Source organism: Polypterus senegalus, chromosome 11 (genome assembly GCF_016835505.1).
Source record: "Polypterus senegalus isolate Bchr_013 chromosome 11, ASM1683550v1, whole genome shotgun sequence".
NCBI lineage: Eukaryota > Metazoa > Chordata > Cladistia > Polypteriformes > Polypteridae > Polypterus > Polypterus senegalus.
Genome location: NC_053164.1, coordinates 65,973,497 through 65,997,795, shown reverse-complemented (window position 1 = coordinate 65,997,795; position 24,299 = coordinate 65,973,497). Strand labels below are relative to the sequence as shown.

The window sequence follows — 24,299 nt, the reverse complement described above, 5'->3', positions numbered from 1 at the left end:
TATAAACATACATTTAAATATAAATACATTTTATATTGGCCAAAGGGCCAAACGGGAATTTAATTCTTATGATTTGGCTCGTCTTGTAGACATTATTAGATTGTTTTAAAACCCCTGTTGCATTATGTGGGGAAAGTTACAATGTTATTCACTCTTTTATTTTTCTTTAAATATTTGAATAAAAGCCTTTAGCACAGCTGATGATAAAAATTTAATACAAATTCTTTTCACTTTGATTGACACAAAGTACATTAAAATACAAAGTATGACTTAACATGTACTTCAACAAAATGGATCTTTAAATGTTTGAAAAATTTGGTGTCTTGTGGCTAACATTGATTTTATTATATATTTTTTAAACTTTAGCTTTCTTACATAGAGAAAAACATGTTAGCGGTTCTACTACTCACAGGTAAGTCAATATTGCACTCATGAAATATACAGTACATGTTTTCAGCATAAATATGTTTCTGAGGTTTTGCTGCAGCTTTATAACCCAGTGTCATTTGAAATGTTCAAGCCTTAGGACAGAATTATTTAAGCTCCATAGGTGTTCGCCTTCTACCACTGTTTTTCTTTGTTGCTTATTTACAATGTTGATTGTGGTGCTGGTGGCAGTTGCTTTATCTTGTGCTGGGTTGAGAAGGAATGTGCAAGTTTAGCTCTGTTATCCAGCTCAGTCACTGCATAGTGTGCTTTATATAGATGCCCAGGCTCTTCCTTCCTACTTGCAGTTGCCCAGTTTTTTAAAAGGGATTCTGTGTGAGTGTGTGTGTGTCCTGCCATTTAACATCTATGATCTAGGAAAGATGGCAGTGGAATTTTTAATCAGTTTGTTTAATGGAATCTTGGAAAGTGTGAGGATGCCTGACGAGTGGAGAAGAAGTGTAATGGTACCAATTTTTAATAATAAGAGGGATGTGCAGAGTTTTAGTAACTACAGCGGGATAAAATCGATGAGCCAAAGCATGATGATATGGGAAAGAGTAGTGGAAGCTAGGTTAAGAAGGGAGGTGATGATTAGTGAGCAGCAGTTTGGGTTCATGACAGGAAAGAACACCACAGATGCAATGTTTGCTCTGAGAGTGTTGATGGAGAAGTATAGAGAAGGCCAGAAAGATTTGCATTGCGTCTTTGTGGACCTAGAGAAAGCATATGACAGGGTGCCTTGAGAGGAGTTGTGGAATTGTATGAGGAAGTCAGGAGTGGCAGAGAAGTATGTAAGAGTTGTACAGGATATGTATGAGGGAAGTGTGACAGTGATGAGGTCTGCAGTAGAAGGGACGGATGCATTCAGTGTGGAGGTGGGATTACACTGGGGATCGGCTCTGAGCCCTTTCTTATTTGCAATGTTGATGGACAGGTTGACAGATGAGATTAGGCAGGAGTCTCCGTAGACTATGATGTTTGCTGGTGACATTGTGATCTGTAATGAGAGTAGGGTGCAGGTTGAGGAGACCCTGGAGAGGTGGAGATATGCTCTAGATGAGAGGAATGAAGGTCAGTAGGAACAAGACGGAATATATTTGTGTAAATGAGAAGGAGGTCAGTGGAATGATGAGGGTGCTGGATTTGGCAAAGGTGAATGAGTTTAAACAGTACAGAGTAATGGGGATTGTAGAAGAGAGGTGAAAAAGAGAGTGCAGGCAGGATGGAATGGGTGGAGAAGAGTGTCAGGAGTATTTTATGACAGACGGGTATCAGCAAAAGTGAAAGGAAAGGTCTACAGGACGGTAGTGGGACCAGCTATGTTATATGGGTTGGAAACTGTGGCAATAGAACAACAACAACATTTATTTATATAGCACATTTTCATACAAAAAAAAAATGCAGCTAAAAGTGCTTTACATAATGAAGAATAGAAAAATAAGAGACACAGTAAAAAAAAAATAAGTCAACATTAATTAACATAGAATAAGAGTAAGGTCCGATGGCCAGGGTGGACAGAAAAAAAAAAAAAAACTCCAGAGGCTGGAGAAAAAATAAAATCTGTAGGGATTCCAGACCATGAGACCGCCCAGTCCCTCTGGGCAATTCTACCTAACATAAATGAAACAGTCCTCTTTGTGTTTATGGTTTTCATGGAAGGACTTGATGATGATGATGATGATGATGATGATCACGTGGACTTCTGGCTGTTAGTCCATCAATGTTGGAGCATCATGGTGCTTTGAGTAGGTGGTGGTGGTGCAAGCCGGAAAAAGAAACAGAAGAGAGAGTAGGTGTCAGTATGGATTTTAGAGTCACCATTAATAGTTATTATGATGAATTGAACATACAGAGTATCAGGATTAAGTTAAAGTGAAGTTATAAAAGGCCATGTTAAAGTAATGTGTTTTCAGCAGTGTTTTAAAGTGCTCTACTGTATTAGCCTGGCGAATTCCTATTGGCAGGCTATTCCAGATTTTAGGTGCATAACAGCAGAAGGCCGCCTCACCACTTCTTTTAAGTTTAGCTTTTGGAATTCTAAGGAGACACTCATTTGAGATCTAAGGTTACGATTTGGAATATAAGGTGTCAGACATTCCGATATATAAGATGGAGCGAGATTATTTAAGGCTTTATAAACCATAAGCAGAATTTTAAAGTCAATCCTGAATGACACAGGTAACCAGTGTAGTGACATCAAAACTGGAGAAATGTGTTCGGATTTTCTTTTCCTAGTTAGGATTCTAGCAGCTGCATTCTGCACTCGTTGCAAATGATTTATGTCTTTTTTGGGTAGTTCTGAGAGGAGTGCGTTACAGTAATCTAAGTGACTGAAAACAAAAGCGTGAATTAATTTCTCAGCATCTTTCAATGATATAAGAGGTCTAACTTTTGCTATGTTTCTTAAGTGAAAAATGCTGTCCTAGTGGTCTGATGAATATGTGATTTAAAATTCAGATTACAGTCAACAGTTACCCCTAAGTTTTTTACTTCCGTCTTAACTTTTAATCCTAATGCATCAAGTTTATTTCTGATAACCTCATTGAATCCATTATTGCCAATCACTAAAATTTCAGTTTTCTTTATTTAGTTTGAGAAAATTACTATTCATCCATTCAGAAATACCAGTAAGACATTGTGTTAGTGAATCGAGAGAGTCGGGTCATCAGGTGCTATTGAGAAGTACAGCTGTGTGTCATCAGCATAGCTGTGGTAGCTCACGTTGTAAACTGAGATAATCTGACCTAACGGAAGCATGTAGATTGAGAAAAAGCGGACCCAGGATAGAGCCTTGTGGAACACCATATAGATATCATGTGTCTTTGAGTTGCGATTACCACAACTAACAAAGAATTTTCTCCCTGCCAGGTAGGATTCAAACCAATTTAAGACACTGCCAGAGAGGCCCACCCATTGACTAAGGCGATTTCTAAGAATATTGTGATCAATGGTGTCAAATGCAGCACTCAGATCTAAGAGGATGAGAACAGATAAATGGCCTCTGTCTGCATTTACCCGCAAGTCATTTACTACTTTAACGAGTGCAGTTTCTGTGCTGTGATTTGTTCTAAAACCTGACTGAAATTTATCAAGAATAGCATGTTTATTGAGGTGGTCATTTAACTGCATAATGACTGCCTTCTCTAGAATTTTACTTAAGAAGGGCAGGTTAGAGATGGGTCTAAAATTTTCAAAGCAGAGGGGTCAAGATTATTTTTCTTGAGTAGGGGTTTAACTACAGCAGTCTTAAGACAGTCTGGGAAGACCCCCGTATCTAATGACGAATTTACTATGTCAGAATATTATCAATTAGCGCCTGATACTTCTTTGAAAAACCTTGTTGGTATTGGGTCAAGGACGCAGGTGGAGGGTTTCAGTTGAGAGATTATACTATGTAATTCAGGTAAATCTATCCTGGTGAAAGATTTAATTTGTTTATAACGGAGTACTGGGGCTTAGGAGGTTCCAGTGTTGGGGAGATATACTATGTTATTTCTAATATCATTAATTTTTTGATTGAAAAATACAGCAATGTTCTCACAGGTTTCACTGGAAGTATTTTGGGGCATTCCTTTGTGTTACCTGGGTTTAACAGACGATCAATTGTAGAAAATAAGACTCTGGGATTACTAGCATTGTTATTTATAATATTAGAGAAATAGCAGCCTCTCAAGACGGACTGTGTTATTGTATTCTGTTATTTTAACCTTCAATATCTCATAATGGATAGTTAGTTTAGTTTTCCTCCATTTACGCTCAGCTCTACGACATGTTCTTTTAAATCAGACACTCTTTGGGTCTTCCATGGAATAACAATGCTAGAAGATTTTTAACTGTCTTTTCAGGTGCAACTATGTCAACAGCAGCTCTTACTTTAGAATTAAAGTTTTCCACCTTACTATTTACATTATCCTCGCTATTATAGCTGGCACTATAAACGGACTGATTGCTTAGAATGTTTGTAAGTTTTAAAGCTGCTGATGAGTCAAAGAAGCGTTTTTTAACAATATGCTTCTCATGAATGTTTTCTATCATTATTTCTATATTAAATAGTAGAAGAAATGGTCTGATAGACCAATATCAATGATCTGCTTTATATCAACTTTAGTCCTTTGGTAATAATTAAGTCTAACGTATGACCTGCTTTATGTGTAGGTTTATTCACAAGCTGTCTCAAATCAAAAGACTCCAGGAGGTTCATAAATTCTTTTACTTTTGGTCACACTGATTATCGATATGAAAGTTAAAGTCCCACAATTAAGAGTGTGTCATAATTGTAATTAAAATTGACATTAAGTCAGAGAATTCCTCAAAGAAAGACGCGTTAAATTTAGGAGGTCTATACACGGATAAAACTAGAACGTGAGAATCTCCATGAATAACAACGGTGAGATACTCAAAGGACTTAAATTTACCAAAATTAACATCTTTGCACTTTAACCGGCTCGAGTAAATGTTTGCCAAGCGGTCTGCACGAGTAAAACTGTAATCCAGAGGCGCAGATTAGATTAAAACAGCCGCACCATCTGAGTTGAGCCACATTTCACTTAGTGCAATAAAATCAATGTTTCTATCACTAATAAGATCATTGATAAAAAATGTCTTGTTAGTTAAAGCTCTAACATTTAATAGTGCCATATTTAATGTTTCGGGCAGAGCTGAATTCTATGCGTTATTAGTTATTGGAACAGAAACTAAGTTATTTTTGTTAGCGCGCTCTGTGTGTATTTTTATGTAATCTACAATCTGTTTTTATAGTTTTAATGCATTGTTGATCTAAAGTAGTAATTGCAATTAAATTATTGGTGTTTATGCTGTACTGCCTGCCGTTTTACGTGCATTAATATTGGTTATTAAAGTATTAATGTTGTGCACTTTTACAGAAGACTTTGTTAAGCCATTATGTCCTAGCAAAGCAGTAGCATTACGGAAGGGGTTTAAAGTAGAAACAGAGAGCCAAGATAGACGAATTACCTTAGCGATGTTTTCGGAGAGGACCCGGGCGCTGAATCTATTCGGGTGCAAGCCATCCCGCTTGAAGAAACGTGGCCTTTCCCAAAAAAGGTCCCAATTATCGATGAACCCGATGTCTCGAGTCTCGCAGAAGCCTTTCAGCCAGTTGTTTAATCCCAGCAGACGACTATAGTATTCATTTGATCGTCTGACGAGAGGTAGTGGACCCGAGATGAAAATTTTTGCCGATGGGGTCCTCTCCTTCGTGTCTTTAATTAGTGCTGCAAAGTCAGCCTTGAGAATCTCAGACTGTCGGTGCCTTATGTCATTTACGCCGACGTGTAAAATGGTGGATCCAACTGCCCTCTTGTGCTTCTCGTAGATGGTCGGTGCACGTCTCATCACATCTTGGACTCAAGCACCGGGAAAACAAGAAACAAAAGATTTTCGATTAGGGCATGTGATATTGAGGTTTCGTACAATCGAATCACCTACCGCGATTATATCACCCGGGGTTGAAGGCAAACTGGGGACGCGGAGAGGGTCAAACCGGTTCTGGATTGGGATGCTCGCCTGTGCCGATGGAGGTGTTCTAGCCTTGAACCCCCACCTGTGTCTGAAACACGCCAAGGTCTTCATCGGCGTCGTCGTCGCTCCTGGGAGGCGCAGGGGTGAAGCTTACTAGTTCTTGAAATTGAGCGGCACAAGGTGGGGTTAATGTTACGTCGACATCAGATGTCGAGGATGGTTTATCCTGCAGCCGAGCCTTCAAACCTCTGAGGTACCTTCGTCTGGACAGGAGTTTCTGAATCTGCTTGTCGAGTACCTGGAGTTCTTTGACGATAGCAACACGATTCATCTCACTGTCGGCCATTGTCTGCTTGTACTTCCGCTTCTGCTTTGTGACCTAGGAAAGAAAGAGAGAGAATGGCAATGACCAAATACAGGAGATGGAGCTGGTGGCAGAGTTAAAGTTGGTAAGATTTGAATTGGGTGTGCCGAGGATGGATAGGATTAGGAACGAGTACATTAGAGGGTCAGCTCAGGTTGGACGGCTTGGAGACAAAGTCAGAGAGGCAAGATTCTGTTGATTTGGACATGTGCAGAGGAGAGATGCTGGGTATAATGGGTATATTGGGAAAAGGATGCTAAGGATATAGCTGACAGGTAAGAGGAAAACAGGAAGGCCTAAGAGGAGATTTATGGATGTGGTGAGAGAGGACATGAAGGTGATGAGTGTAACAGAGTAAGATGCAGAGAACAGGAAGATATGGAAGAAGATGATCCACTGTGGCAACCCCTAACAGGAGCAGCTGAAGGAAGAAGTTTCTTCAGCTCAGTATATTACTCCCACATTTATAAATATTTAGTTCATAGCACCTCCTTCCATACTAGTGATATTTTATAATACAAATAAGGCATGATACATTTCACTTAATTCATTTGTCAGATCTGAGACAATCCAAGAAGACATTGTGAGGTTTTTGAGACCCGAAACTCCCCGAGCTGCGCAGTGGGCTGAAACTCTGTCAACGCAGACAGGGATTGCTTGTCCCTCGCCAAGACAGCTTCAAGTTCACAGCCTTGCCTAGCCTTGCTGGCTGCCAGATGGTTGATACGGGCAACATTCTAACCTGGCCACTAACCTTGCCCTGTTACTGCTTATTTGCTGTGTCTGTGTGTATTAAAGTGTAAGCTCCCATTTGAATAAAAACCCTGACTGTTGCTGTTTTGAGGGGAATAAAGTTGGTTTTCTTGAAGCGTTTGGACTCAGCCTCTTCTCTTGGGTGCAAGACAGTGACTCATGCATCACAGACATAATTAATTGGTGTAAGATAGCTTTACTTGCTTTAAGTTCTATTGTTAAATGTACCTTCTTCCTCTAACTGTTCTTGTTGGTTCCCAATTCAGATACCTCAGGTGTAGAGATATTTCCTCATCTAAAGACAATCGCTGCTACTAATTACCTCTGTATGTTACATGATATTTAATGATTTTTTAGCACCTCAGCAAAGCGAGAACTCTTCCTGCACTCATTATAGCTATCAGTATAAGTATATTTATGACGTTTGGTCCAATTGGTTACTGCAGAATTAATGTCTAGTTTAATCATGAGATGCTATAAACTACATCAGAGCTCAGTTCCAAATTATTTCATGTATGGGTTAATCAACTAGAGTATAGGCTAAAATATCATAATTTATTTTTCCTTTTTGATAGCAATGTTAATAAGTGGACACTCATGGACAATTTCTGTTCTTAGCCATGATGACAAAATTATGGCGAGCAGGAAATTGTTTTAAGTATTCAGATCAGGAAATGAAGGGCTTTCTAATAAGGACAAGACAGGAGAAAAGTCAGTGGCCATCCAGAGGTGTAATACATATAAAGGCACAAGAATACCCATCAACAATGTTTAAAACAGAAAACAAAAACATTGTCAGTACTTGAAGCCAAATATTTGTTCCGACTCTAATAGTTCCTTTCCTTAAATAGCCTAACATTCCAGGTCAGTTGGATTGAGATTGATCCAAAGTGAGTATATCAACTTCCAGCAATTTAAATAACTTTAATATAATGACATCACAATGTGCAACATCTGGTATCATGTGTTTGCCAACAGACATAGCACATACTTACGAGTAGCACAAAATGGCATTTCCCATGAAAAAAAGCATATTCCATTGGAAATACAATAAAATTAAAGTAAAAAAGTAACTACATAAATTTAGTGAAAAATTGAAAATAATTAGAGCTGTATATAAGTAGATACACTCACTGCAATTTCAAGGTATTCAGTTATCATGCTATATTTTTTTTAAACTTGTGGGCTGTACTGTTTAATATCTCAACAATCAGTACATCCATTCATTCTCTTTTCTTGTTTAATTTATAACTTAGGCCAGTGCTAAAATCCCTTGATTTGAGTCTACGTTTAAAACTACCTTTTCACCTCATTTACAATCTTTACAATGATACTGATCCTATATAAGCTATTTATTGTAATTTTTGTCATTTTTGCATCCAAAATGTTCTGTTTTTTTGCATATGTGCTAATACTGTCCACATGTTGATTATGTTCATGAGGGCTGTAATTTTCTCGTTTTTCCTATAAATCTCTTCTTTCTTATTTTTGTCCTTAACAGATTTCTGCTGCATACGACTGTTTCTAAGCTTGTTTTGACAGTGACACTATCCCTTCAGAGACAGTGAATCTATTTCACTCCAGCAATTAATTTTGTAACTTGCCCATGCCTTAATTGACTTTTCTCTAATACTCTATTAGATACATTATCTTTTTTGCATTACATAGTTCTGCAGCTTAAGTGGAATGTATGTGATTCAGAGGGTGTTATTCATTGGGGTTTATTTTCTGATTCAATATTATCACGATGAATAATTGCTTTTGATAATCAAATAAAGTCACAAAAAATAATCTTTCCTTGTCATTGGATGCCAGCATGACCTGAAACAAATACTGGAAAACAGTTAAAATCTTACATAAAAATAATGATCTATAATAACAAAAGGAGCAAAGAATGGGGATAGATGTAGTAAGTAAGCAAGCAAGTAAACTTTATCTCTATATATTACCTTTCAGGGCCATAAAGTCACAAAGTGCTTCACATAGACAATAATTACAAACATACATGCAGACATAAAACAAATTAAAAAAACTGATAAAAATTGCAAACATCACATATCTAGAACATTTAAAATAAGTAAAGCCTGCAATTAACCAAATTCTTGTTCAAAAAGATATGTCTTCAGCTTTCTTTTAAAATTATTTCTAGGGTTCTTGAAGGGCAGGGTCAGAGGAAGTGAATTCCAAAGTCTTGGAGCCACCACCTCGAAAGCCTGATCATCAAGAGTCTTTAATCAAGTCTTGGGGATAGTTAGTAAACTGACCAGAGGACCTAAGAGATCAATTCTGAGAGTAAGGATTAAGTTCTACCACATACTAACACATAAAGTAACAACATTCCTGAGCTCCAGCACATACTCAAACAAACTCAAACAATGAGCCATGCTTAGTGATAGAATACGCACAGCAGGACCCAACCTGTCCACAGTGATGCGTTCTCTAATGGTTGGGGGAAACTTGTCCCTATGAATTTAAGAATAGTTTCCTGCTCATAAGTAATTACTTCGAGGAATCTTCTCCAGTCTCTGAGGCACTTGGCTACCTGGTGGCTGCTGACCTGCATTTCTACTCTTATGGACTCCTCTTACTTTAAATGGAAAAGCTGAACATCCCTGTAATTGTTGTCAGTTCACATTGATTTAGCAATGTGTCCTTCTAATACATTACTGACATTCACTCTTTTGAGTCCTATCAACTCTTGGTCTACAACACCTCCTTACTCTGGCACCTCCTTCTAAGACTGGCAACCTATCACAGTCTATAAAATAAATATTACATAAATTTGTAGTAATTTTTAGTCATTCTGCTGTATTCTTATTTAACATAATGTGTCCCCACAGGGGAAATAAAGGGCTATCTATCTGCTCATATAATTTACTTATGAAACATGCCCTAATAGATACTGTTTCAACATTCTTTTTTTAGATAAAGCTTTTTGTCTGGACTACAATTTTCAAAAATGTTTATCCTGTTTTATTTTTATTTATGTTTCTGTGAGAAATGCACATTTTATTGTGGTTATGTTTTTAGGGAGCTTGTATGATAGCTATACAAAGCATATCATTCCAGCTAATATCATAGACATCTTGTTCTTAGAGCAAAATATGATGATTAATCATTTTTAAGTTGACAGTTTGCATTTCTTGTTATTAGCAATAAGAAGAGGAAACTGATATTGGAAATTATAAATAATTATTGTAAACTTTACATAATAATTTTTGTTAAATATACTGTAAGTTATGATTTATTCTTTGATAGTTCAATAAAGGCAACATTTACTCTAGTTAGAATGAAGTGGTACAGTATTTCCTGCTACAGAATAATGTATGCTAAGAACATGTGCTTTGCTCAAAGGCTATGCCAGAAGTTGGATTGCTTAAGGAAAATCTCCCATTTTCTTATCCACATAACACTCTGGAAAAATGTTAGCTTAATATGAAAGAATACAATAAACATGAATTTATTCCTCTGAATCGACCACACACTTTTATACAAAGCAGGATATGAACAATTGGAAGGGGAAAAGCAAAGGAACCAAATTACACTTGTTGAAAGAAGAAATTAATTAGGTATTTGTTTATTGAACAAGGAATAAGCTAATCATACTTAATGATTGTTTTAATCTTGACAATTGAAGGCTTGTCATAGCCCGTTCTAATTTTCTTTTGAACAAATTCTTTATTACAGGGTCATACTCAATGATGTCTTGCAGTGTCACCCAGTTTACCTTTGTTTCAAACAACCAGACGTGGGATGCTGCCCAGAGTTATTGCAGAAGTACATTTACAGACCTGGCAACAGTTGAAAATGAAGAGATAAATCAGCAGCTGGTAAACGTCTCTCAAGGGAAATCATTCTGGATTGGACTGAGACGTAACAGAGACAACTGGCAGTGGTCAAGTGGGGAAAACGTGACTTATACTAACTGGAATAGAAACCTTTTCTGTGCATTTGTTCAATCAGATGGATCCTGGAATGATAATATCAGCAGTACCAAAATGCCTTTCATGTGTTACAATGGTAGGCAATCTAAGAATTATGAATATATGGACTGTGGATACCTATTATTAGGAAAAAGTTAAGCACAGATTGAATGAAGTAGTTAAAATGTAAAGTTTAGTGAATACGAAAAACCTTGGTTGAGAAACATGGGATGGCTGATAGCCGAGACTATCAAAATTCAGAATTAATGTTTTATTCAAGGCAATTTTGCTGGTGAAGTCTGAACAACTGAGTTCAAAAGAGCTACAAATGGACATTTATGGGGTTTCAGCAGTTTTTAGCTTGGTGATATGTAATTGATTTGCCTGAGCTCCTTTACAACTTTATTTTGATTTACTGACCAAGTTAGGGTCACTCCTAATATATTTTCAGATCTGTAATGGAGAAATTTCCTCCAGCTCCACCTATTTAGCCCAACAGTGCAGTTCACTGGCAAAGGGATGCTGTGTACTAGAAGAACACATGACTTTGGGAGGCACTCCCCCACTGTCATTTCCTCATTTTAGCATCCCAAACAGCAGTAGTGTGGTGTTGTACCACGTTAGCCAATAAAATGTGTAATTTTGCTTGACTTCTCATTGCATCCCAACCACGAAATAGAACACCAACCATCCCGGCAGATATGTCACATCCTGGATGGAAAAGGGAATAACAACTCCTTTTGGTAAGGATACCATTCATCCCTGCTGTCCGTCCATTATGATGCCCCCCTAGCCGGATAAAGAGACACTATCCATCCTGGCTGGAATGCCACTCCATCCCTGCTTTCTATCACAATATTCATTAGAATTTTCTTTTACTCTGGACTTGCCCAGAGCTGACATTACTTTTTCAGCATATTCGGTAACAAATCCTAGAAGGGACTTTAACACTTCCAAAATGAATCCATCCAGTCACTGATTCAGAACCCATTTTAGCAGCACTGGTGGCAAAGCAGGAACTAGCCTTGAATGGAGTGTTAGTTTATCACAAATAATAATCATAAACTGTTGTTAATGTATAACAAATGCATTTAGAGCTGGAAATTGTTATATGCAGGTGCATCTCTGGGTTATTGCCAGAAAACCAGACTACCTAGAGAAAAAGCAAGTCAGGTGATGCAAGAACTGGACTGGGACTTGAAACCACTCTCTGTGAGCTGAACTGCAGCAATGGTTTACAAAAGCGCCAATACACCACCATATCCAGCCCTGAATACAGAAAGTGACTTTTGTATAAAAATGGACAATGAAATGGTCCTTGGGGGTGGCATATTAATAACCTACTTAGGACTACTGTTTCATATCTCCTGGACATGCACTTTCTTCTGTGTCTGTGTATATTTTCTCTGTCTGATGCATCTTTCTTCTCCATCAGGTCAGCATGGTTCAAAACACTTGATAGGAAGGCTGAGACAGAATGTATATTAGTAGTATTGTTGCAGTACTGGTTACTTTTCACAGTACCCTGTATCCTTCTGTATTATTGGATTATTATTATTAACTTTTCTACATACAAACACCTACTGTTTAAATCTATATTAAATTGAAGCTGAGAGCAAAAGGTTGGAGGGCATGGAAGGGCAGTATACACTGTACAGTATATCCTAAATGGGATATCATAACATGGCCATGATACAACATCTCAGCATTGTATGTGCTTTAAAACAGTCAAATTCTTTTACAACTTTAGTTCTGCTGCCATGGCTTAAATTCCGACAGATGCTCATAGGAAGTGTAGGAGTACAGATGACCAGGAAGCTCTTTCTGATACAAGAGTCTCCAACTTCTCTGGTGGATGTCCTGAAGGACTTGCATTTTTGCTTAAACTGGACTGGCCAAGTGTCTTTTTTGAGTTTGGGGGTCACTCTAGACTGACCATCTTGTCACTAGATTGTTGTATAAGAAGGAAAGATATGGCAGATTTACATTATTTTTGTTCAAGATTTCAGTGAATTTTTACATTTTTCATAATATGACTACTTTCAAAGTAACATCTGTGTAGGATTACGTGTCTATGTATCTATGCATTAGGAGTTTACATCTATGGAAAAAAATTAAAAACATATCCCTTAATCCAAATGAAAACTAATTTAGAACAAATACAAGAATACCCCCTGTTTCTCAAGTTTGAGAAGTGTGAATTCAATCAGGATAGTTTTGTCTTTAGGTACGAGAAAACTCAAAAATGGTTGACAATGGATTAATCTAAGATAACTGCCATTTTTAATTGGAAACAGCCTGAGAGTATAAAACAAGTACAAAGATTATTACTGTATGCTAACTACTATAACCGCTTCATTAAAAACTTTGGAGTTTTGCAACATCGAGATCCTAACACAGTTCTTGGTTTAGGTGGATGCCTACAGTACCAGGTTCAGTGCTATTCTCAGCACTCAGCTTGCTTATACAGGTTTAATTCATTCTTGTGCATTCATTTTCACTGAAAATTATGATGGCTGAACAGAATTAAGATGTGGGCAATGAAGAACTATTGGTAATCCAATTGGGTACGGAGGAGTGGAGGCTTGAGGGAACCAATTTTTCGTTTATGATTTATACTGATCATAAGAATTTGACTTATTTAAAGGAAGAAAACAGATTAAATGACCATTAGTAAGATTTTCTTTGTTTTTAGTCGGGGCAGCATGTAGCTCAGTCGGTAGAGCGGGTTGTCCAGCAATCGGAGGGTCGCAGGTTCGATCCTGGCTTCTTGCATGAGAATGCAGCTGTTGTGTCCTTGGGCAAGACACTTAACCTACCTTGCCTGCTGGTGGTGGTCGGAAGGATTGGTGGCGCCAGTGTTCGGCAACCTCACTTCTGTAAGTGTGCCCCAGGGCAGCTGTGGCTACATAGTAGCTTATCATCACCAGCGTATGAATGTGTGGGTGAATGACTGTTGTGTTGTAAAGCGCCTAGGGGGTTCTTGAACTCTAGTTAGGCGCTATATCAAATACAGGCCATTTACCATTTAGTCATTTTTATTTCAAAATATTTTACTTTCCTGGAAGTGAAAATAGCAAGGCAGATGCTTTACGTAGACTTTACAAGTCAGAATAGTTATCAACAGACCCTGAAACATATATTACCTTAATGAGAAAATATTAGGGATTACCCTAATCATGACTTTAAATGATTTAGAGAAGGTGATTAGGTAGGCTCATGATAGAGCCAGAGAAGTTTCCTGAAGGAAGTTGTGAGACTGGGTCTCCTGAGATTGTTGTTAGTAACAAAAAGACCAGAGGCCTCATGTATAAAAGCTGCATATGCACAAAAAATGTTACATACACCCTTTTCCATGCTTACTTCATGATGTATTAAAACTAAATGCCATAAAGCCACACATATTTTCATGGCATCTTCCATGAACACTTTTCTGCTGGGATCTGCAAACCCGTGGCACCCAAAATCAAAGCAGTGCTACGGTTTCTCTGTGTTGTCCCTTTCTCTTTTAGATTCACATACATAATGCAGGCTTTATTGAATACACTGAAATTGTATATCATCTATACTAATAAAAGGCAAAGCCCTCACTGACTTACTGACTCACTCACACACTCACTCACTCATCACTAATTCTCGAACTTCTCATGTAGGTAGAAGGCTGAAATTTGGCATGCTCATTCCTTACAGCTTACTTACAAAATCTGGGCAGGTTTCATTTCGAAATTCTGCATGTAACGGTCATAACGGTCGATAACGGTCGACAACGTCCGCCATATTGAACTGTCTTGTTTATGGCCCCATCTTCACAAAATTTGGTAGGCTTCCCTGCGCTAACCGAAACCAATGTACATACTTATTTCGGTGGTATGATGCCACTGTCGGTCGCCATATTGAACTTTTCAGCGGTCTTTGTTACTTATGGGCCAATCTTCAAGAAATTTGGTACGCGGGTTCCCAACGCTAACTGAATCCTACTTATGTACATATATACATCCATAGCCTTCAGATCGGTCACCGTGTGAAGCAGCGTTGGGTCCCCATCCCAACACCTCCCACGTTGTTGGCTGTCTGCCTATATAAGGCCGTCCGTCGCTCCAGTCTCTACATTCCCTTTCTTGCTTTGCCACGGGATTCACGTCTCCCTGCTGATAACTACAGCCTTTATATTTAATCCAAGGCTTCTCCGCTGTTTTATTGTTCATTTCTTACGATTATAGTTATTGTGTAGGTATTTTAGACTTACTTTACATTGTTCAGGTACCCATTTCCTTTTTCATTCCAACCGTACCCCCATTAACATGTCTATCGAGGTGATCACCATCGATCAAAGAACTGTCACTTACCGAGTGGTTTCCATGCCCGGAGATGGGACCTACCTTTTCCATTCTGTTTGTTACATATTGCACTGCCATATCAGGCTCACTCTTTATATCCAGAGGAACATTGTGTCTTATGTATTAAATGACTGGGACAGGTTCTGTAGAAGGAAAATTTTTTATTAGCATAAGAGAATAGCAAATTAGCATATAGAGCCATAGAAAGTAATTAAAAGCTTCTAAAACATTAGATTAAGCATAAATTAGAATATAAAGGTCTAGCAAATGGTTAACTAAAAAATCAGTTATATTGCATTATTTTATAGGCTTACAGCAAATTTTTCAAAGTAATGAAAAGAATAGCTAAAAGATGCAGCAAAATCAGTTTTGGACAGGATAAGAGTGGAGGACACCTGTGATTCAAGGCTAAGAAGAGATAACTTACAGAAAGGCCTCTGTATTCAGCTGAGTTGCTGTATTAGCAGAAAGGCAACGAAAGGCCTTGCTACAAGCAAGGTCACACTGTAATGCATCTTAGCAAATGCAGGCATTAGTAAAAATATTATAAGAATATATTAGCAATTAACTTTAGTGTAGAAATTAAGACAAATCAAGCATGACAAGCAATGATCAAATGAAAGCACATACTATACTTCTTTTTAATTAAAGCTTAAGCTTCAGGTCACTATAGTAAAAAGTTTGGAAAGCCTAAGAGAGGAAAACCCATATATGGATTAGTAGCCTTGGCCAGTTAGAAAAAATGGGAACAGAATAGAAAGCGAACACATTCCACTAGCAGACCAGTCTAAAGAGGTGATAAGGGTTCCCACGGAAACCCAAGATTTGGTCGGATGGGAGTAAGAGGGAGTCAGCGAAGGTAAGCAAACCAGCTCATTAGAGCAAGGTCAGAAAAGATAGGAAATTACATCAGGAAAGCCCAAAGATGGAAAGAGGAAGCCATCCACTCAGTCTTAGACGAATCAGAATAAGCCAAACAGACACCAAGAGGAACAATGGACAGTTGAACCAGTGCAGAGTCAGCTGATTGAATGAGCCAAAATGATAAGAAATTGTTATAAAAGCTTCAATGGCTGAAATGATCATCGCTCAATCTAATTTGAGTCCTTGTTATTTTTTGTGTTGATTTATTGCAATAAATCCTTAAAACTCTGTCTGTCTATCTGGAGTCCTAATAGCCTTTAATTTTAGGTAAAAAGCCTTCTGATGATGAATTTTTCGCCACTACAGTTCAAGGTGGACTGATGACGGTACAGGAGATAATTATACTACACAGGAGCACTATAAGAGTGAAATGCTTAAGCCCTTCACCTATGTATCTGCATGTGAGTTGATGGCTGCCGCTGAATTGTCCGGTTGTCGCTTTCAAGAGTACTGAAATGGCCAAGTATTTTACACCTTTTAACAACCGCCAATGCCTCTTAAACATCTTAGATTGACAGGTGACGATTTCAGTAGTGGACACTTTGATGTTTATGAATGTTTCAACTCTCAAAAGCTGGATGTGAAGTTATCGATGAAACCGGTTGTATACTTACAACGCTTGACGAATATCTCTTCAACACAAGTCCTACAAATACTGTCGTAATTGAAACAAACCTTGAAACTCATGCTCAAGAGTAAGCTCAGCGCACAGCTTGGTCATATTACAACGGGAGGGCCGAACTCACAATGTGGTATACAAAGAGATCCTTAACAAATAATTATTGGTATATTATCCCTCAGTTTAAAAAGGTTTAATTTTCTTCTTAATAAAAATTTTAAGGCAGTACTTAGCCGCTGGTATTTTGCTAGTTTACAAATATAAGGCACTTGATTGTAATTATTGTGTAAAAACTGCCCTGAAAGAACACAACATTTCCACAACAATTTTGTTTCAGAAAAAATCCCATTTGTGCTCTGGTAGGACTGATCAAAAGGCTTGAAAAGTGCATAAACAGTGCATCCTATTTTCCGGGCAATACAGGTTGTACATAGGAATGAGTTTGCCAAATGCAAAACATTTTGAGTATACTGTATGTTTTAAATCAGTAACATTTACACTGTTCACTTTCAATATGTAGTAGAAATGTAATACACATGTTAGCATTAAACTGCTATCATGTGCATTAAATTTCATTCTGCAGTCAACTTTTCAAAATCAAAGCTACCTGTGGAGTGTTTTTACCTCCTTACAATTTTGGACGTGTTGTCAACTTGATATGCATATAGTAACTGCAGTAGTCATTATTCTGCCATCTTTGCAATGCTCTAGTTTTTACCATTGATTGAGCTCCTCCTGTATAAAAATGAACTTTGCCAAATTTCCTCAGCAAATGCAGTTGGGACTGCTTATCGTGAGTCTTCTCATTCCAGATGGATACATGTATAAAGGAGCTGACTGTCCACCATTACAAACTGTAGTTTAAAAAAATGTTCATCTGAACATATAATGAAAAGCTGTTTAACCATTGTCTATCAGAAGGGGTTTTCTGTTCACTTGTCCACCAAAGCAGCAACAAGAACTTCTTCTCTCATCTACCAACTGTCTTTCTATTTCTCTGATTCTCTCAACTCTGGCCTCTTCTTCAAAATCTCACAACCTTAGCTTCAACTGTAACTTTCTTATCAGATGGCTTTTACCTCATGGAGTTACTTTCATCCAAGTTCCAGAAACACTTCTTGGGTGAAGGGTGACCTATGTAGAGCCCCAGTATCCCTAAAACCCTTCATGTTCAGTTTTCCTTAAAGGGACAGATTTTGCAGGCTGTCTCTGTGCCATTCACCAGTAATTTTTAATTCAATTTGAGACTATTCACTATCTGTAAGTCAGAAGATGTGTTTAACTCCTGCCTAGCAATCATGTATTCTCTTCTTGGCACTCAAAACAGGAGGTTAGGCATTTCTGCACTTGAGCGGTATACAGTATATACTTTACACATGTCAAGACTCAGCTGCAACAAATAATACAAACAGTATTTTGAGAAGACACAGAATATGTTGCTGAGTGAAAAGAGCATTTGAATAGTAAGAGAAAGTGAAAAATATTTAGCATTAAACCACCAAAAGTCTGAACTGCTAACTGCTAAATAAGACTTTAAAGTACAACTTTCAATGACCATTTACCCACTCATCCACATTAATGGAAATTAAGATCTGTTTTTGTGTGTGTGTCTGCTCACCCTGCAATGGACCAGTTGCCTGTACAGGGATTGTTCCTGTCTTGTGCCACCAGGTACACTCCAGCTACCCTGTAACCCTGCTCTCGATAAACGGATATGGAAGGTGGATGGATGAATATTAGGAAGCTTTTTTGAATCCACTGCTCATGACATGTCACGCCATAGCAATGCAATAGGACTTAGATATGGGTTTGAGATGCCTATTCCAAAACTATCTGCCTATTCTCTCTGAACCATTCTGTCATGTATTTCTTTGAATATTTTGGATTATTGTCCTGCTGCAATATCTGTTTTTGGTCAGCATCAGCTTTTTGGCAGATTATCTTTGATTTTTTTTTTTTTATTTCATGCCCTCTATTTAATGGAGAAATTTATGGTTGCCTCAACGACAGCAAACTGTCCAGGCCACCCTGAAGTAACAAAGCAGTCCAATAACAAAAGGCTTTCACCATCATTCTTGACAGGTACTGGGGCAGTTTTTCTGTTCAATTACATAAGTCGTAAACATTATTTCATTATTCCAGAAAATATATTGTTTTATGAGCAAATGATCAAGTTCACCCATAACTTTCTTAACTTTTTAAATCAGGTGCTTCAGTCTTCTTGATGTCCCATGTTTACTCAGGCTATTTCTAAGAGATGACCTCAACATTCACTAAGCAAGAGATACCTTTAGATACTTTTAAATTAACTTGGGTTCCTTATAAAATCTTTGAGCATCTTTCTGTGCTGAGTTTCATTCTTTTGTAAATAATTCATTGCACAGTACAATGATTAACATTAAATTTTTTAAAATTGCTTTTTGTCCCCATTATAGATACAAAGACACCAAAAACTCTCTTCTGGGAGACTGTAGTATCTGTACTAATATAGGCATAATGTTTTGCATCGGCATAGTGGTTAGGAATACTACCCTGTAGATCCAGGAGTCTGGATTTTAAGCTTGTTCCAGTCACAACTTTAGTAGAGTACACACATTCTCCCTGCATCTGCAGGAGTTTTTTTGGGGCCCGTGGTTTTCTTCCCACATCTTGATTATGTGTATGTTAGGTTATTTAGTGTATTTTACTCTTGATCCTGTAGGAGTGTGAGTGTCCTGTGATGAATGAACACCATACCAAGGCAAACTCCTGCTTGATCTTGCCATGATAGGCTCCAGGCTAACTTCTGAATACAGAAATTTTACATTCCTTATTGTTAGGAAGTAACCCTAGTGAAAGGCCCAAAATCTTTGTAAATAAAGCAACAATATTTATGTTAGTTAAAGATAATTTTTTAGGAACAATAGTGATTCAAGGGTGGCATGGTGGCACAGTGGTAGCGCTGCTGCCTCGCAGTTAGGAGACCTGGGTTCGCTTCCCGAGTCCTCCCTGTGTGGAGTTTACATGTTCTCCCTGTTTCTGCGTGGGTTTCCTCTGGATTCCTCCCACACTCCAAAGACATGCAGGTTAGGTGCATTGGTGATCCTAAATTGTCCCTAGTGTGTGTGTTGCCTGAGGTTTGTTTCTTGCCTTGCACTCTGTGTTGGCTGGGATTGGCTCCAGCAGACCCCCGTGACCCTGTAGTTAGGATATGGCTGGTTGGATAATGGATCGATGGATAGTGACTTAATCAACAGCAGCTAAATTACCTGCATTAATCGGTTAACAAAATGAAATTAATGAACAGTGACAGATTAAGCAGATGCATAGCATTCAATCATTGTTATCAACTGAACAGACATTACCCACATACATTTAGTTTTAGTTTCAGGTTATTAGCACTGTTGTTTCAATGTGGGCAGTGCCTTGTCACAGAGCTTCATCGACAGTAAATAGTTGGGCTACAATTATCTTAATATGTTTAGAATGCAACAGCATTGCAGAGTTTTTAACAGGGGATCATGTCGTGCTGTGCTTGAGAGCTCATCAGCACTGTTAATTCTGAAGTACACCATACCAGTTTATTTTTAAAAGAGTAATGTACCAAATCTGCTCTACTGAAATAGACTGTGCCATTGGATCTGTGTGTAGTAGACTTTCTTTGTTTAACTTTGCAGTGTTTAACATATGGCTCATCAGCAGTAAAGTTAGAACTATCTGACTCATTGCAGACTGAAAATTGGATATGTCACACAAAAATGAAAAAAAAAAAACCTTGAAGAGTTTGCATCTGTAAGTGAGCTGACACCATTTGGTGTGTTTATTTTACAGCTCTTACCCTATTCTTTATTACAAATCACCATGAGTAATTGTAACATCTACGCTTATATTCCTGCATGTAAGCATAAAAAATTGTATTATTTGTTCATGGCTTTCTTCTTTTTTCCCACACATGCTTCTTAATCTAATTCAAAACTTTGACTTTCAAATATTTATTCATGTTTTATAATGAATTATTATTATTATTATTAGTTTGTATCCTGTGTTATTAATGTCATCTTTGTTATAGTATTCTTTTTACTATTTGTGAAGCACATTGAGCAATAGAAAGGTGATATATATAAACATATATTTGCAGCTGGCGATCCACAAAGGGAGAAAATTAATCACGTATCATAAAGTAGTTTTTATTCCTGAGCTTTCAGCCCCTGCCAGGGACCTTCATCAGAGGATAATGCTTAGAATTACAAGAATCAAAGGCAATATATAGAAAAAATTATGTGGGGGGAGGTCGGGGAGTTTACTCACTGTGATTAGGAGGGGGAGGGGTATTGGTTGTAAAGTTTTATTTGTTATGAACATGTTCTGCTTAAGTTTGCATATAATGGATTTATGTCCAAGTGTCTGTTGATGGCATTTTCATTTGATAGCCAAGATTCAGATACACACATATATATATATATATATATATATATATATATATATATATATATATATATATATATATATACATATATATATACATACACACAGTGGAACCTCGGTTTACGAGTGTTTTGCAAGACGAGCAAAAAATTTTAATAAATTTTGACTTGATAAACGAGCGATGTCTTGCAATACGAGTAGTATGGATATACTTTGTCTGCTGAGCGTCATGTGATCACAACTAAGCTGATGGTTCTTCTCTCTCTCTCCTTATCTCGCTCGCTCGCTCGCCTAGCGCTCTCTCTCTCTCTCCTTATCTCGCTCGCCCAACGCATCTCTCTCTCTCTCTCCTTATCTCGCTCGCACAGCGCATCTCTCTCTCTCCTTATCTCGCTCATCGACCAGCGCGTCTCTCTCTCTCTCTGGCAATCGTCTCCTGTTCTCCGTCTAAGTCTGTGTGCCTCACTCATATAGTCAACATCCGTACAAGCGTATACTGTTTACTACAGCATTGTGACTGTGTGTGTGTGCGCTGTGAAGTGTGAGTCCCCATCTTGCTCCCCAAAACACGAAGCTGAGTCTCAGTACTTTAACACCAGCTTTATTCAGCTTGAAACAGCAACAGCGTTGTTATTTATTGTAGCGGGATCTTTATAATGTTCCTTGTATGACCCATTGACGACAGGCGCTTATAGCGTGTCTGCGATCTTTTTGGATGCGCTTATACGGCGAACTGCTACAGCACTGGGTGACTGCGATTGCTTTGGGACGCTCTTCCGCGTGTCATCCCGTTGGGTGGAATCCCACATGAGTTTAAAAACTCACACCAGCCATGATTCTTTTTAAAGGTAAAGTGCAGGTTAATTTGTTTTATGTATTTTTACTTTATATTTTGTATTAATCATTTTTATATGAATAGTTTTGGGTTGTGGAACGAATCATCTGAGTTTCCATTATTTCTTATGTGGAAATTTGCTTTGATATACGAGTGCTTTGGATTGCGAGCACGTTTCCGGAACGAATTATGCTCGCAAACCAAGGTTCCACTGTATATATATATACATACATGTATTATCATTATCATTAATATTATTATTACATAACGTCATGAGCTCAGGTTTGACCGATAACCTACTCAATTTCTGTATGAGGTTTGCATGTTCTCTCCGTGCATATGTGGACTGAGTGTATGTAACATCAGATATTGTTTTATAGATAAATATTCAAAGTGTGTCATTAAGCACTCTCAATTGCAAAAATCTGTTTATTTCTACATGTGTTGTTAAATGAACTCCTCTAAGTTTAGGCTCACAGGCAGCTCCCCAGGTTTTGCATGTTGCTTATTAAGTGAATAATCTGAAATGTTGCTATGACAGATGTTCAGTATTTGCTGTATATTGTATGCTTGTAGAAACAACAACAAAATGTATTTATATAGCACATTTTCATACTAGTGGTGTAGCTCAAAGTGCTTTACAAGATGAAGAAAGAAAAGTTTATAAAAAATAAAAATAACATCTAGGGTACTGCCTTCAGTCCATCAATGTAGGGACTGCATGGTGCCTTGACCAGAAAAACTAGAAAAAGAACAGCAGAGAAAAGTATGGATTAGTATGGATTGCGGAGATAAGATAAGAATAATAATTCAATGCATATATAGTTTATCAATATTTCACTAAAATTTAGCTTTGAGAAACCCATGTTAAAATAATAATTTTTTATAAGCTTTTTAAAGTGCTCCACCGTATTAGACTGGCAAATATCTATCGGAAAGCTATTTCAGGTTTTAGGTGCATAACAGCAGAAGGCTGCCTTACCTCTTCCTTTAAGTTAGCTTTTTTTCAGTTTTATTCTGTCAGTCACGTTTGTGCACTAACCCCGACTGTAACTAACAGCGTCAGCCTAAATTTACACCCGATTTGATGTTGTTCATTTTCAAATAATATTGCATTAGTGCAACAATGTTTTCTGATTGGTACTATTCAGGTCATCAAATGATTTCTTCAAAATGTCACATATATTTGTCTCTTTCTTTTTTGCTGCGTTGACATCATGCAACAGGTAGGCATGAGCTTATTCAGTGAGACCAGGAACACACAGGTGGCCGGTTGCTGTGTGTTATAACATGTTTGTCCTGGCATCGATGAACGCACTTGTACTGTACAAGGCAAGCATGGGTCCACTGAAAAAAGAAGAGTGTTCTTTGCTCATCTTGCAGAGTAACTTCGTTGTTGCTTCTTACAAGAAAATGCGATGGAAAAAGAAAAAGAGGATGCAACATCAACAAGCTTCTTGTCTAAGACTGCCGCTTTCCCCAGGAAAGCAAACTCAGTCAATGTCAGATGCCCCTTCAATGTAATAAGAACCACAGCATAGAGAGAGGTGTGTACATTGCAACAGGTACACATGTTGTAAATGTAGGAAGGATGGTCCTTGGGTGTATGGGAACTGGTAACATTTGAATTTGTTGATCGCATATAGCACAGAACTGACCTCTCTGTACTAATCTTTCCTCTGCATGTCCTGGGGTACAAAAGAAACACCACCATGCACCCAAATGTGGAGACTGGGCAAGATCGGGGGTGGGGGTTGGGGTGGCATTTTTGGGGTTTGGGAACCTTGTCAATGATTACAACTGCAAGACGTTATGCAAATGAATATGAATAATATAAATAATCTTGCATCAGTGCCACAATGTTTTCCATAATGTACTATACAGGTCATAAAATTAATAATTTCAAATATCATATATACCTATTGTCAGTACGGCTTTGACATAATGGACAATAAGGTGCATACTAATTCAACGTGAGCAGGAACACACAATAAACCTGAACAAAAAAATTCAGGTGACAATTTCTGTGAATTTCCCCTTGGGATTAATAAAGTATCTATCTATCTATCTATCTATCTATCTATCTATCTATCTATCTATCTATCTATCTATCTATCTATCTATCTATCAATGAGATACCAAGAAGGCATGATTCACCACCGTTTGTGTGTCAACTTTTATCCCTCCAGATCAGAGAATTTTCAGTTGCATTGTCTCAAAACACCACTCT

At 37.8% G+C, this 24,299-nt stretch overlaps 1 protein-coding gene across 1 annotated transcript in view; it reads left to right on the top strand.

Annotated features, from left to right (window-relative positions):
* Window positions 1-371: 371 nt before the first annotated feature.
* The window catches only part of LOC120538567 (struthiocalcin-2-like), a gene marked incomplete at its 3' end in the record, with an annotated part of 40,101 nt that continues 16,173 nt past the window's right edge, over window positions 372-24,299 (top strand). The window contains exons 1-2 of the mRNA XM_039767962.1: window positions 372-412; window positions 10,715-11,047. Coding sequence (XP_039623896.1) covers window positions 388-412; window positions 10,715-11,047 — 358 coding nt within the window. The remainder of the gene's footprint in view (window positions 413-10,714; window positions 11,048-24,299) is intronic.